Source organism: Miniopterus schreibersii (genome assembly GCF_964146895.1).
Source record: "Miniopterus schreibersii genome assembly, chromosome: 1".
Taxonomy (NCBI): Eukaryota; Metazoa; Chordata; class Mammalia; order Chiroptera; family Miniopteridae; genus Miniopterus; species Miniopterus schreibersii.
The window spans coordinates 183,118,054-183,132,771 of NC_138101.1; the positions used below are offsets into that span (position 1 = coordinate 183,118,054).

Genomic DNA, 14,718 nt, shown 5'->3' on the forward strand with positions numbered 1-14,718 from the left:
GGGCCTCTGCATTGGGTAGAGCCTCGCAGATTCCCCGAGGGCTGTCTTGCCACGGCTCCAGCACGTGCGGCCTGTGGGAAGAGTGTCGGAGAGTGAATGCATGACCCGCGCCCTTCCTAACCGCCTCTGGCCTACCTGTCTGCAGAGCTGTGCTCCAGCCCGCTGCTGACCCTGAGGAGAAGGTGAGTGCAAAGGATGCAGCCTGTACGTAGGGGCACGAGCCAAGGCCATGCCAGTCCTGCCATTAAAAGGCCTAATTAGGCTAGTCATTAAATTCAATTAGGCATTGGAAATGATCGTTCCTTCTAACCCTGCAGTGCCCTCCAAGAACTGGATCCATTCCCAGGCAGCCAGCTAGGGAGCCGGTTCTGGTTACTGGGGCACTAGCAGCCCCGCCTCTGGTTTCAGGCCTGTGTCTCCCCATCAAGCTGCAAGAGCCTGTCCCACTCTAAAGACTGTGTCATGTGAGCAGAGGATTAATGCTAAATGGCATAGACACAATTTCACCTAATTCTAGAAGCTTCCCGGAAGTGGGAAATCCTTCGGAAAGGCTCAAAAGCCAGAAAAAATTGCTTTTTAGACAGGAATAAACAGAAGTGGCTGAAACGGAGGAAGGGAACCAAGGGGCAGAAAAGTGAAGCAGGAGATGGAAACCACAAGGTGGTGTCCACTGAGGAACCCGGAGGTTAAGCCCAGAGGCTGACATAATTTTGTGGTAGAAAGCAGGGGCCTTCTCAGGCCAGCGTGGCCCAGTGGTTGAGTGTCAACCCGTGAACCAAGAGATCGCAGTTCGATTCCTGGTCAGGGCACATGCCTGGGTGTGGGCTCCATCTCCAGTAGGGGGTGTGCAGGAGGCAGCTGGTTGGTGATGTTTCTCTCTCATCGATGTTTCTTTGTCTCTATCCCTCTCCCTTGTTCTCTCTCTAAAAATCAATAAAAACATATTAAAGGAAAGAAGGAAGGAGGGAGGGAGGGAGGGGCCAACTGCTGGAGAGGCTTTGCAAAGTGGTCAAAGTGCTTCTCATGTGCAGAGGAGGTGTGTAGTTGGGAGGTGAAGGCTCGTCTCCAGAGCAGGCTGCTGGGCATGTCCATTGAGGGCTCCAGGCACGTTCAGCAAGGGGCAGCAGGATTGTGGTGAAACAGGAACAGTGGGTCTAAAAGCAAAACATTATGAAGTGACTCAGCTGGGCACACATAGCCAGCTCCCATCTCTGGGCTGGAGTTCAGTGACAAGACGGGAAGAAAAAACATCAAGCAAGGATTAGCAATATAGGCAATGGAGACTGCAGTGATGATGATGACGACGATGATGATGATGATAGTAATAGAAGCAGCAGCTACTGTCCACTGAGCACTTCCTGTGTGCCAAGCACCATGCTGATTGCTTTGCATTAATTAACTTACTTGATTCTTACAACATCCCCATAAACTGCAATGTGGTGTTATCACCAGTTTTGCACAATTTAAGTTGCTTGCCCAAGAGTGCAAAGCTGGTGAACAGTGAAACTGATTTGAAACTTATGACTCCAGAGCTCATACTCAGAGCCACTGGTTTTAAGCCAGTTGGTCAAACTGGGGCCCAAGATCAGAGCTCAGCACCCACGCCTAGGCTGACAGGATCCCGAGTGACTGAGCTCTGGGGCCCTGCTCTCCCAGACCCGGAGAACAGGGCTAATTTCCAACGTACGCTGTTTGAGGGCTCAGCCGGTCCAGACAAATACCCTCTTTCCAATGGCTTGGAAAGGAACTAGAAAGGAGTCAGAGTAGGCAGGCAGGAAACAAGTGGGAATGTTAAGTGGGTTAACTGTTTAGGAGAGGAGTATAAAGGGAAAGTAAAATTTCTCCATGCAATTTGGAAAGTATGGCAGGTTTTGACAACAGAGAAGAAAGGAGAAGGGAGGGCCAAGGAGGAAAATGTCTTAAGATCTTAGGTAGGAAGAGAGCCTGTGTTAACTTGGTTGTCTCTAAAAATGATTGATAAAGGGAAGAAGTCCCTTCCTTTTCCTTCCCCACCCTTCCTTTATTCCCTTCCCCCCTCCCTCCCTCCCTCCCTCCCATTTGTGTGCTTCCCCAGCATGTTGACTTTGGGATATCCAAACGAACACTTTACAGTGTATCGATTGAAACTTTAGATTTGGATAAACCAGTTGTGGAGAAGGGGTTTCTGGGGGGGTTTTCAGGATAGAATGTGGTATTTATGAGGAGCAGAATGGGGTGGGGACCAGGATGCAGAGAGGCAGGGTCCATGTCATTTACAGCTGGGGAAGGACCTGAGGAATCAGGCAGTATGGCTCCTTTAGTTTAAGATGGAGAAAATGAGGCCTAGGGGTGGGGGGTTAAGTGACTCAGTTATAGAATCTTTAAAAAGCCCTTAAATGTCACCTTGCCTGCTGCCCAAGGTCAGACAGCTAATTAGTGAAATAGGATGTGCCTCTCATGCAGCCATGCCCATCCTCAAACCTTGAAAGCTGCACGCATTTATCTCAAGTTCATGAAAAGGCCACGGACTATACTATTTGTGCAGTAGTGAGCCTGTTAGAATAAAATTGTCTTTACTGCTATCCTCCGGGACCCTCGCAGAAATGAGATGTTGATCATATGAAGCAATCTTATTGAACAAAAAAACTTTTAAGGAAAAAAGTTGCATCCCCTGAGCCAGCTCTCTGCTGAGGGGGGCTCGCTGCTTTGCAGCGCGAGCAGCTGAAAGCCAGGAGGGAATGGCTAGAGATGCCAGCCATTGGTTAAAATTCGCCCGACATAAACGATCCCCTTGCTCTCCCTTTGATGGATTCAGCCTCTCAAAAATAATATGCATCTGTGAACATCAGACCTACTTCTTCCCTTTTCTCTTTAGTCCTTTACTGAGGAGTAACTAGAAGCAGTTTCAGTATAGAAGCAGCAACTTGGGCATATGTGGGCATAAATGTGCACATGAAATTGAAATAGGTTTTTTCCTGGTCTAGTGAGTCTGCCAGAGAGTTTACTTTTTGACCTGTGCCACCCTCACCACAGCTGGTTACCAGTGGCTGTGCCAGTTACTTCTGGTTTCACAGTGGTCATTGTACAAAAGGCCATGTTTTGAAGTTCATCTATACCAAGGATACACCAGGGTGGGTCCTGAGCCTTCCAGGAGGCTGCCACACAGCCCTGCACTGCCGGTGGCCTCTCACATTGGCAGTTGGAAAGGGGTCACCTCTAGCAGGAGGCACCTCCTCCTCTTTGAGCAGCGTCTCACTTGGGTGAATCTCAATGTATTCATGGCTTTTAAGGGGACCATCATTTTGGGGGATGGAAAACAGGGGGAGAGAAAACAATGTAGGAAGTGACTGGAAGGAAATCTTCACTGGTTTCTCCATACAGAGCAGAAAATTCTCTCCAGGAAAAGTAGAAGACCCAATCCGTTCAGCACTTAAAAATGGACTGAAATAAAGGTTTCCAGAAACAGAAAAGTTTGCTCCCTGACTTGTGGACCCATGATTTCCAGTCCGCACATCCTGTGTCATTTCACTTTCCGTCCTTACAGCTGCATTTCCCAGAGACTGGCATCAAGTCATGAGGTTCTTCTTTTCTGTTTGCTTTCAGTCCCTCTCATCATGTCAATGGAAAAGTCTCAGTTTGCAGCTAGCATTGCTTTTACCCTTCCTAGCCTTGCTAATCTACCTTTTTAACAAAAAAAGAATAAGCCATAGGCTCAGACTTTTTGCAAACAGTAATATCTAACTATAATAAAATTCATTTCGTGTCTTTTAAAAACTGTATTTTTTTTACAGTTACCTTCTTTATGGCTAGTGATGCTAGCTTTCCATTGAGGATATTAAGTTTTCTTTTAAGCAAGTTTATTGAAGTAAAATTAAGGAATCTACTTAAAGAAAATATAAAGTAGGTGTAGAAAGTGCACCACTATAGCAAAATTAGTGAGGGTAGCATTTGAAAGTGACAGATGTTAGGGAAACACTGTCCTGGTGCCTTCTTCCCAGCTGCTTTTCCTCCCATCCTGTCCCCCAGCAGGTGGGAGAACAGCTTCTTACACTCAACCACTTCCTGCTGCTTTATGCGGCAGGATGCGAGGTGAGCTGCGTATTATTCATTGCAGCCTCTCTCTAAGTTGTGGACTTAAGTAACTCAAAGAGATAAAAAGGGAACCCAGTGAAAATTGATTTCTAGCCCCATAGTTCCCTCTGGATCCCTGACCGATGTCAGTGTATATATTATAGAGTCGATAGCAACGTATAATGACATCTTGTTCCAGTCTGGTTGCTCTCCCAGCCAGCTCTTGTGCAGTCCTCATGTCAGCCACCACCATGCCTGTATTGTAGCCACACTGGGTCCCCTGCTCTCTTCTGGACACACCTAACCCCTTCATGCGTCCTACCTTTACTCAGGTTGTTTCCTTCGGCTGGAAAAGCCCTCCTGCAGCCTTTCTGCCTATTGCAGGCCCACTCATCTTTCGCTTGGCAAGTCTTCTAGGAAGCCTCCCCAGGCTCCCCCGATTGGCACAGCCAGTTCCTTCCTTTTAGTGCTCCCATGACATTTCGCTTGCATCTGCCTCACTTGCCCTAAGTTTGGGGCATGATGGGACCAGCAGCAGATCAGAAAGTGTAAACCTTGGCTTCTAGTTCCAGCTCTGTGTCCAGCTAGCTCTGGGGCTTTAGTTAAGTCCCTTTACCAACTCCTGGTCTCCGTTTCCTTGTGTAGAAGATGCACGGGGTAGATGGTGGTGGGAACCTCAGTCACTGCAGTCTGTGTCTTCTGGAGATATCACTGTTATTTCTATAATGTTCTTTTCTCCAACCAGATTGTAAAACCCTGAGCAAAAGAGCCCCAAATTCCAATACCTCCCATTTGTGCCTAATAGATAGTTACCCAGTAAGGTTTCTGAATAAAATAATGTTCATTTGAGATAGCTAAGATCTAGAGCTCTAAACTCTTCTACTTTTTAAGTTTTTTGATAGCAAGCATGTATATACATTTTATGTTCCTGTAACTATTTTTAGTTACTATTTCTATATATTTCACCTCTTTTTCCTCCTGATACGTAAGTGCTCCATTAGAGGTTGCTTCAGAACAAAGATGTTATTTTGAATCTGACCAGCAGGGGGCAAACTTCACCCAGGATTTGTCCTGTAATTCCCTGTACCTTCAACTTGATAGGGCTTGGCAGTCTACAGACAGGACACACACATCGGTTTTCATCTTTCTGCGAAATATCTTGTTGATTTGACAGCTTGCCAGCAGTAGCCAAATACAATCTAGTGTGACCTAAAACCCTTAAAGTGCCAAAATTTGGGTGTTGGGGAATTGTTCCTTGTCACTAAAAGAAGGGAGAGAATACAATACCTAAAACACATGCTGGACACTAAACACATGAATGGCAAGAACTAGGCACCAAGAGCGGAAAGAGAAGGGACTTCAGCTTTCAGGAGAGATCTCAGTCATGAGAAATCTGTTGGCCAAAGAAAACTTCATCCATGAGAAATATCTGGTTCTTAATTAGTATTACAGGTATGGGGACATCTTAGAGCAGAAGGACCGCAATTAACCAGTGTACTACCTAATGCTGAATGGACCCAATAGCCAAGATTATGACGGCAAATTCCCCTTTGCTCAGATTTGGGTTTTCACTGTGAGGGTTCCTTGGGTCCGGCACACAATTTATAAAGTAGAGCCTTGGTTTGGGATGTGCTAGTGATGTATTATATGATCTGGGACAGATCCCCCCCTCTCATGCCTTGGTTAATCTTCCTCAGTGTGGTTTCGGAGGCGCTTGTGAGATCTTTATTGGACATTTTAAATTATGACGGTAGAAAACCATGCAAGACAATGGCATTTTGATTTCCTTTAGAGGAGTGATGCTTTTGGCTGCAGTTTAGCTGGTACCTTATTCCTGTTCTTCCCTTTGCCAGGTGTTTCTTTACAAATGTGGCCTCTGGCTACAGAGTTTCTTCTTTTTGTCCTGGGAGCCCTGTGAGCTCCTTACTGTGGCTTTAGCTTTTCTCTCACGGGCATCACGTTGTAATAGTAACCACTTGTCCAAACCCTTCACAGCCCTCCCCTGGAGGCCGAGGTCAGGGGAGAGGGTCTTCCACTGGGACAGTCAGGGCTCTAGATGCCTGGCACTTTGGTCTATTTAAAGCCTGTTCTGTCTCGCAGCAGGGAGGCGAGTCTAGGGTCCAGTATGTGATGTGGATATTAAGAGACTTCAAGGACACTTCCCCCCATTTATCCCAGTTATGTCCCCTGCTAAAATAGGTTAACGGTGTCTAATTAACCACTGAACATTGCCATGCTGCATAAAGATAGCATCCTGGCTGTTCTCTGAGCCGTGGTACTTTATCTCCATTTAGATCTCTGCAGTATTCCATTAAACTCGAGAGAAACATTTTGGCTGAGATGATGTCTACATTAGGGCTGCCTTTCACCCTTCGGCCGGCAACCCGTGTACGGGCCGCTGAGCCTGCTCTCTGATCCGGCAGGGAGGATGAAGGTAGCCCTGCAGGCGGGGTTTCCCGTTACGGCACGTCTGCCCTGCAGCCCTGCAGCCCCAGAACGGAATCGAGGACCCAGGGTTTGGCAACGGGCCTGTGTGGCTGCAGCTCCAGATGTGCCAGTGCGATCAAGCTTGCCCCCAGCTGGCCAGATCACGCCCATGGAATGCCAGTGTGGCCTCTCAGTGCCAAAAGAAAGGAGTTGCATTTGAGCAGAAGAATGTAGGAAAGGACAGCACGTGGACGGAAAGGTGACTTAGCTACATGGAATCTCTTTTTTTTGCCACTACGCAAGCTGTCATGTTGTAAATAAAACATACATAATAAATCACACAGACAATTAAACCAGTATTAACTACCAAATTGTCAAAGCTGACAAAGCTACATTACTACTGGAAGTTGAGAGTATATCCTTGCCATGGAAAATATCAATTAGATTGGACACAGAGTCTATAAGATGAGCTCTTCCCATGGTGTAGAGCTGCCCGCATGGTCCTATACTGTGTAGGGGTCAGGAACAGGGCTTTGTGTCCGACAGTCCAGAACTTGTCTTCTGACCCTCTCACTTTCTAGCGGGGTGACCTTACACAAGTGACTGTACTTCTCTGAGCCCCAGTCTCCTTGTCTGTAAAATGGAGTAAATTAAATAAGATAATGTGATAAATAACATACAATACCATGTATGATATATGTAATATATAAACAAGAGAATATAATGACAGTGCCCGGCACCCAATAAGCTCAATAAATGTTAAGTGTTATTGTAAGTCATCAGCCTTCCTATCACAGGCCTATGGGGGCAGGGGCCTGGAGATGGGCTTTCCCTGAGAATTGAGGATGACCTGTGAGGCCAGGGAGGAGAGACCTAGTGTGGGTCATAAAGAAGTGGGAGTGCAAACCAGGAGGGGACTGGTTGAGTGTTAAGCTGAAGACTAGGCTTTAAATGAAGGTAGAGATGACCAGACCACACCCTTAACCTTGAAGTCTTCTACTCGAGAACCTGATGTTTAGGGAACTGGCAGCTTCATGTAAGGCTGAATGTTTTTAGTGATTGGGAAAGGGCCATCGAGACAACCCTGGTGTCCCCTCTTGTAAGTCACTGGCCAGGTTGTTGCATCATCGCTGGAAAGCAGGAAGCCAGAGTGCCCTTACTCCTGTCCCCCGTCTCCACAAGGTGGGAGGTGAGGGAGAACATTTACTCTCATTGTCCAGAGTGAAAGCTTCACTCTGCAAAATGGCCAGAGCAATCAGCAAGTGATGGAGTAGCTCTTAAAAAGAAACCTGGCATTTAATTAACTTTTCAAAGTGCTGGTTCAGCAACCTCTATGTTTTACATTTTGAATATTGAACAAGCATCTCTAATCGGATCTGAATTGCTCTGGATCTGCCAGGGTGGGGAGCACCTGCCCAGTTTTTATGAACCATGGGATTTTGTCTGAATTTTGGGATAGTGACCTTAGGACCACTCTGGATGAGGCTTCAGTCTGTGCTCCCCGCAGCCTGGAGGTCAGGTCAGCGTTCATGAACACTTTTGCTAGAAGAGAGCAGGCAACACGGAAGGTTTCCATTTTGCTGCTTACTACCTGAAATAAGGTTTAGGGCAGTGACTCCCATATACATGACGGGACCCCACCTCTAGGAATTACTACCCCAGGGGGCCTGGGGTGAGGTCCAGCACAAGGACACTGAAGAAGCCTCCCGAGTGTGGTTCTCGTATGCACCACTAGCTAAGAACTCCCCGCTTAAAGGACTCCCTCCAGCTCTCAGCTCTCTATCTGTACCGTCTATTGCCTTCTGTAAGTGTGGAAAGTCGGGGATGGACTATCTGCACAGTAAATCCAAACAGATGTCTGGGTGCCCCCGGGACATCTGACAACCAGTGGTGTCTGCTTTTGGGAAGGCTCAGGGCAGTGTGCTTGGAATCTAGGGTGGAAGTCGGGGGACAGGGATTCTGGTCTCGGCGTCGTCACTAACTAGCTCTGTGGTTTGGGTGAAGCGCACAACTCAGTGCCCAGTGTCTGTCAGGGAGCCGCTGGAACCCGCTCCGCCTCCTTCCCGCGCTGCCAGCTGGTGCTGATAGACGCGAATGCCTCTGAAGAGCACTGAAAAGTGCTCTGTCTGCGTAAGATGGTCTCACGGTATTATTATAATTGTCATGTTCCCAAACCCTCGAATAGCCGCTTCTGGGGAAAGAGGCCCGTCACCTGCCATGGGCTGGACTGTGTCCATTTCCTCAGGAGTGTGTTTGCAAGGAACAGACGACCCAGCACCCACAGTTCTCGGCCTCCGCCTCCACCTCACATGGTCTGTGGCAGGCGGGCCTTCAGCCCCAAATCCTTTGGTTACCTACCCTGTGGGCTGTGGTAGACCAACTGCATTTTCATTCTTTTAACCTGTCACCACCATTTAAAAATACACTCTGTCATGACGGCATGTGTGTCTATAAAACTGAAAGAGAAGTTTCCCTGTTACGTACCCTTACTACGTGCAGCTCACTTTCTTTTATCATCCTCTATGCTATTAAAACAAGGCCGGGTGATTTACTAATTTGACTTCATGAGTCACTAACGGGCCATGACCCGTAGTTTGAAAACCGTGTGCTAGCTTCTGTCCTAGCACTGGGCTCTGTGTTCTTTGGGGACCAGGCAGGTAAAGTAAACCTGTGAAGTGTGGATTTATTTCAGAATAGCACCTAAATTATATTACTGAGATACATATACAGGTTATTTGCATATCCAAACTTCTATAAAGATGCATACTGTCTGTCAATTCTCCTAAAATATGCTTCCCACTTGGCCTCCCGTTAGCTTCCCCATGTTTGGTAGTGGCACAGCTACAGCACAGACTTCACTGGCCTCCTCGCTCCTGAGAAACCCAGCAGTGCAGGTGAATGGTGAAGAACCAGTACCGGACCCCGTGTCGGTGCTGGGAGCTCGGGCTCTTGTAGGGCGGGGCCACAACTCAGCTTCCCCGAGTTTCCCACGTGGGAACGTAGGTCTAGTGTTGCCAGGCTTTGTATCTGAAGAATTTAGAAATTTGGATTTTTGTACAAAATCTCCCAATTGGACAACAAATTCACGTTAAAACAGAACAAAACAAAACAAAATCAAAATAAACAGCAATGTGGTCCAGACTAAACTTATCTGCAAGCTAGACAAGGCCCGGAAGAGGACAACTTCATCAAGGGCTGGGTGCTCTGTGCCATTTTTCCATCTCCCCAGCAGAGCAGAAGGCTCACAGAACCTGCAGTTCTGGCTGAGAGAGAAAAAAAGGGGAGGGGGAGAGAGAGAGAGAGAGAGAGAGAGAGAAAACACCACCTGAGGGCATCCTGCCAACCATCCTTGAGAGCTCCATTTTGATCTTGCTCCATCCCACGGGGTGAAATGAGATGCTGGAGGATCCGTGGCTCCCCCTAGAGTGAGAGAGAGCAGGATGTGGGCTCAGCGGCAATTAAGCCAAGTATGAAATTCATCCCCTTTTTGGATGTTGAGTGGATAAATGCCAATTAATCAGCCTTACCCCAAAGATTAGCGTTATCATTATTGTCTCCTTCAAACAAAATCACTGCTACTTTTGCCACAGCACACTGCTGTGGACCAATTCAGTCATAAGCCCTAAGGGTAAGCAGAGTTGGATATGTCTCTTCTGTACAAATGAAGGTGCTGCTGGCCTAGGCTACCTGGCCTCCTTAATTCCCTATTCTCTGGTCCTGTTTCCATCCAAGCTCTTCTGCCGTTGGTGACATATCAGTTACTGAGTCATTTGGACAGTGGGTTTATAGAGTTCAACTTCCCCACGACAGTTAGAGGTAGTGCGTTGGGAGCAGAGCCTTCTCTCCTCCCATGTAGAAGAGGCAGCTGCGGCTCCTGCCTTGGGCTCTGTGTTAGGATTCCTTTGACTTAGAACAGTGTTGGAAGCCTCCATCATTCAGCAGCACCCTGGTGGTACAGCCCTGGACATCCCTTTGCAGTCTACCTTGGGCCTCTTACTGCTCTCTCTGTCCCACTCACTGTCCTACCCCTAGCTGCTCAGTCTCTTTACTTGGCCCTTTAAGAGTCAAAACCGCAGCCTCTAAGATCCCCTCAGAGTTATTCCATCCTGTTCTTCCAACTTGGCTTCAACCAAATTCATTTATTTCCTCCCTCCCTTCCTTCACAGTACAGTTGCTATGGTCTAAAGTTCAAGGAAAGTAGTCTATTTAAACTTGGACTTAATTTATGAGTATACTCTTTGGGGGAAGTCTTTGCATTTTGTAGGAATTGCTGTTTGGTTCCAACATAGTTCTTACTGGTGAGGCTTTGTGGGCCAGCACTGTCGAGGGCCCTCGCATGCATCTTGCCTCCCGGCCTTTATGTCATTGCCACTGCCCTTTGCCCCAGCTCATCATGGTGTTTGATTTCTAACTTAAAAGAAGTCATAAAAAATAAAAACTTTGTTATTGTGGAAATGTCGAGGCATACAGAAAAGTAATCACCACCCATCACCCAACTTTAACAATTGTCAACATTTGCCAGTCTCATTCAGAAGACTTAAGATCAGTTTTTCTCAGTGTCAGTAGTATCCTACTTGGATTAGAATTACTGAAAATTGGTTTAAGATGCATATTTCTGGGCTGCCCAGCCCCCAGACCAGCTGATCCAGACATCCCTGCTGCCAGTTCCAGCAATCTGCATATCTGTCAAGCTTCCCGATTCTCATGCACCCTTGAGTTTGAGAACCAGTGTCCTAGACAAGTGTCTGTGTGAACAGGCTTCCAGTTCCCATGGAATATCCAGGGGCACTACTCGCCCAACATCACTGACAGGGGCTTCTGTCCTTCACGTGGAGGGAGCAGAAAGGCCCCCTGAGCCTGCAGCCTGACTGCATGGCTAGTTCATCCCTTTTTGCTCATGGGAAGCTGCACATGTTAACACAACAGCTCCAACTGGGACCCAAGGCCTCAGTCCCAAAAGAGTGCTCTATAAATTGGTCAGTTGTTGAAAGAAAGGAGGGCACAGTATCACCTATATTCATTTGGCTTTTGAGCTTACTCAGCCTGCACTTAAACTCAGTAATCTCATTTGGAGACATGCTGAAATAAGGTTATAAGAAGGCACTACAGTGTCTGTAATTCCCTCATGCTGACTGTGGGCCTCGGCCTATAAAGAGGAATCCAGACAAAGCGCTTGGGATATGCTAATGTGCCCCCACTTTTGAGACTCCCTCTCCAACATAGCACTAGCACATCAAGTACGAGACCAGTGGGCTCTCATAATCCTTCTCTTTCTCTCCTTCAGGTCCGGAAGGAGGGCTTCTGAAGAAGTGGAAGAGTATGTTTGCAGTATTCTATGGCATCCTATGGTGGTCTTTGTCGACAGTGCAGCCTTGGTGGTCAGATCTGTGCAGCCTTTGTTGAACAGCATTAAAAAATAGTATGAATCTGGCTGTGGTGTGGGGCTGGAGTCCTGCTTACCGAGTCAGGGGTTTGACTAGTGCCACTTCTCCCGCTGAAGGCCTGGACCCTGGCCTTGGTAGCCGTGCCATACCTTCCACCCTGTGGCTTTTAGAATTACATGTCCAGGTATCAGACTACTGACCCATTGGTTTTGCTTTATTGATACAGATGGGCAGAAGTGGCACCAGCTTTCTAAACCTAGCCTTCTAATAACACTTACGTTTTAAAAAAAGTTTCTAGGTGAGGATGTAGTGTAAAGTCAGGGCTGTCGAATTTCCCACCTCTAGAGGTAGGAGAAGTGTTCATATCAAGTCTGGGTTGATGCAATACCAGCTTGGGCAGCCATACTTGGCAGACCCAGTTGCCCAGTTAGGTCTAAGCAAGTCGATGGAGGAGAGTGGGTCCAGAGACATTTTCATCTAGGAGAGGGATAGATACAGTACAAATCTGAGTGGTTTCTTTCTGTGTTTAAAACTCATTTTCTACTTTCCTTCTTTTTTGGGGACAGTCACCGCCTCAGACAGAAGAGCCTGGATGGATCAGATGATGGAGGAGGTAAGATGTTCTTGTAGGAAGTCAGAAGGGCTTCCGGAGATGCCCCTGAGCCCCAGAAGCATTTCCTGGACTGCAGCTGAGGCACTGGTTACGGCAGCCTTACTGAGACGTGTCAGCGCCGCATCCCAGCTGCTGCCTCTGCCTGGAGTACCTCCCCCCTACCCACTCACCCTCCTCCCTGGAGTACCTCCCCCTTACCCACTCAACCTCCTCCCTGGAGTACCTCCCCCTTTACCCACTCACCCTCCTCCCTGGAGTACCTCCCCCTTTACCCACTCACCCTCCTCCCTGGAGTACCTCCCCCCTACCCACTCACCCTCCTCCCTGGGGTACCTCCCCCCTTACCCACTCACCCTCCTCCCTGGGGTACCTCCCCCCTTACCCACTCACCCTCCTCCCTGGGGTACCTCCCCCTTACCCACTCAACCTCCTCCCTGGAGTACCTCCCCCCTACCCACTCACCCTCCTCCCTGGAGTACCTCCCCCCTACCCACTCACCCTCCTCCCTGGGGTACCTCCCCCCTTACCCACTCACCCTCCTCCCTGGGGTACCTCCCCCTTACCCACTCAACCTCCTCCCTGGAGTACCTCCCCCCTACCCACTCACCCTCCTCCCTGGAGTACCTCCCCCCTACCCACTCACCCTCCTCCCTGGAGTACCTCCCCCCTACCCACTCAACCTCCTCCCTGGAGTACCTCCCCCCTACCCACTCACCCTCCTCCCTGGAGTACCTCCCCCTTACCCACTCAACCTCCTCCCTGGAGTACCTCCCCCTTTACCCACTCACCCTCCTCCCTGGAGTACCTCCCCCCTTACCCACTCACCCTCCTCCCTGGGGTACCTCCCCCTTTACCCACTCAACCTCCTCCCTGGGGTACCTCCCCCCTACCCACTCACCCTCCTCCCTGGGGTACCTCCCCCTTACCCACTCAACCTCCTCCCTGGAGTACCTCCCCCCTACCCACTCACCCTCCTCCCTGGAGTACCTCCCCCCTACCCACTCACCCTCCTCCCTGGAGTACCTCCCCCCCTTACCCACTCACCCTCCTCCCTGGGGTACCTCCCCCTTACCCACTCAACCTCCTCCCTGGAGTACCTCCCCCCTACCCACTCACCCTCCTCCCTGGAGTACCTCCCCCCTACCCACTCACCCTCCTCCCTGGAGTACCTCCCCCCTACCCACTCACCCTCCTCCCTGGGGTACCTCCCCCTTACCCACTCACCCTCCTCCCTGGAGTACCTCCCCCCTACCCACTCACCCTCCTCCCTGGAGTACCTCCCCCCTACCCACTCACCCTCCTCCCTGGGGTACCTCCCCCCTACCCACTCAACCTCCTCCCTGGAGTACCTCCCCCCTACCCACTCACCCTCCTCCCTGGGGTACCTCCCCCTTTACCCACTCACCCTCCTCCCTGGAGTACCTCCCCCCCCTACCCACTCACCCTCCTCCCTGGAGTACCTCCCCCTTACCCACTCAACCTCCTCCCTGGAGTACCTCCCCCCTACCCACTCACCCTCCTCCCTGGAGTACCTCCCCCCTACCCACTCACCCTCCTCCCTGGGGTACCTCCCCCTTTACCCACTCACCCTCCTCCCTGGAGTACCTCCCCCCTTACCCACTCACCCTCCTCCCTGGGGTACCTCCCCCCTTACCCACTCACCCTCCTCCCTGGAGTACCTCCCCCTTACCCACTCACCCTCCTCCCTGGGGTACCTCCCCCCTACCCACTCACCCTCCTCCCTGGAGTACCTCCCCCCTACCCACTCACCCTCCTCCCTGGAGTACCTCCCCCCTACCCACTCACCCTCCTCCCTGGGGTACCTCCCCCCTACCCACTCACCCTCCTCCCTGGGGTACCTCCCCCTTTACCCACTCACCCTCCTCCCTGGAGTACCTCCCCCCCTTACCCACTCACCCTCCTCCCTGGAGTACCTCCCCCCCTTACCCACTCACCCTCCTCCCTGGAGTACCTCCCCCTTACCCACTCACCCTCCTCCCTGGAGTACCTCCCCCTTACCCACTCACCCTCCTCCCTGGAGTACCTCCCCCTTACCCACTCACCCTCCTCCCTGGAGTACCTCCCCCTTACCCACTCACCCTCCTCCCTGGAGTACCTCCCCCCTTACCCACTCACCCTCCTCCCTGGGGTACCTCCCCCCTACCCACTCACCCTCCTCCCTGGAGTACCTCCCCCTTTACCCACTCACCCTCCTCCCTGGAGTACCTCCCCCCCTTACCCACT

The 14,718-nt window shown here is 50.0% G+C and overlaps 1 protein-coding gene across 3 annotated transcripts in view; it reads left to right on the plus strand.

Annotated features, from left to right (window-relative positions):
- IFT43 (intraflagellar transport 43) overlaps positions 1 to 14,718 on the plus strand; it is a 75,186-nt gene that overhangs the window by 39,757 nt on the left and 20,711 nt on the right. For all 3 annotated transcript variants that reach the window (XM_081133229.1, XM_081133230.1, XM_081133231.1), the window contains exons 4-5: positions 11,762 to 11,794; positions 12,428 to 12,474. In XM_081133229.1, coding sequence (XP_080989355.1) covers positions 11,762 to 11,794; positions 12,428 to 12,474 — 80 coding nt within the window. The remainder of the gene's footprint in view (positions 1 to 11,761; positions 11,795 to 12,427; positions 12,475 to 14,718) is intronic.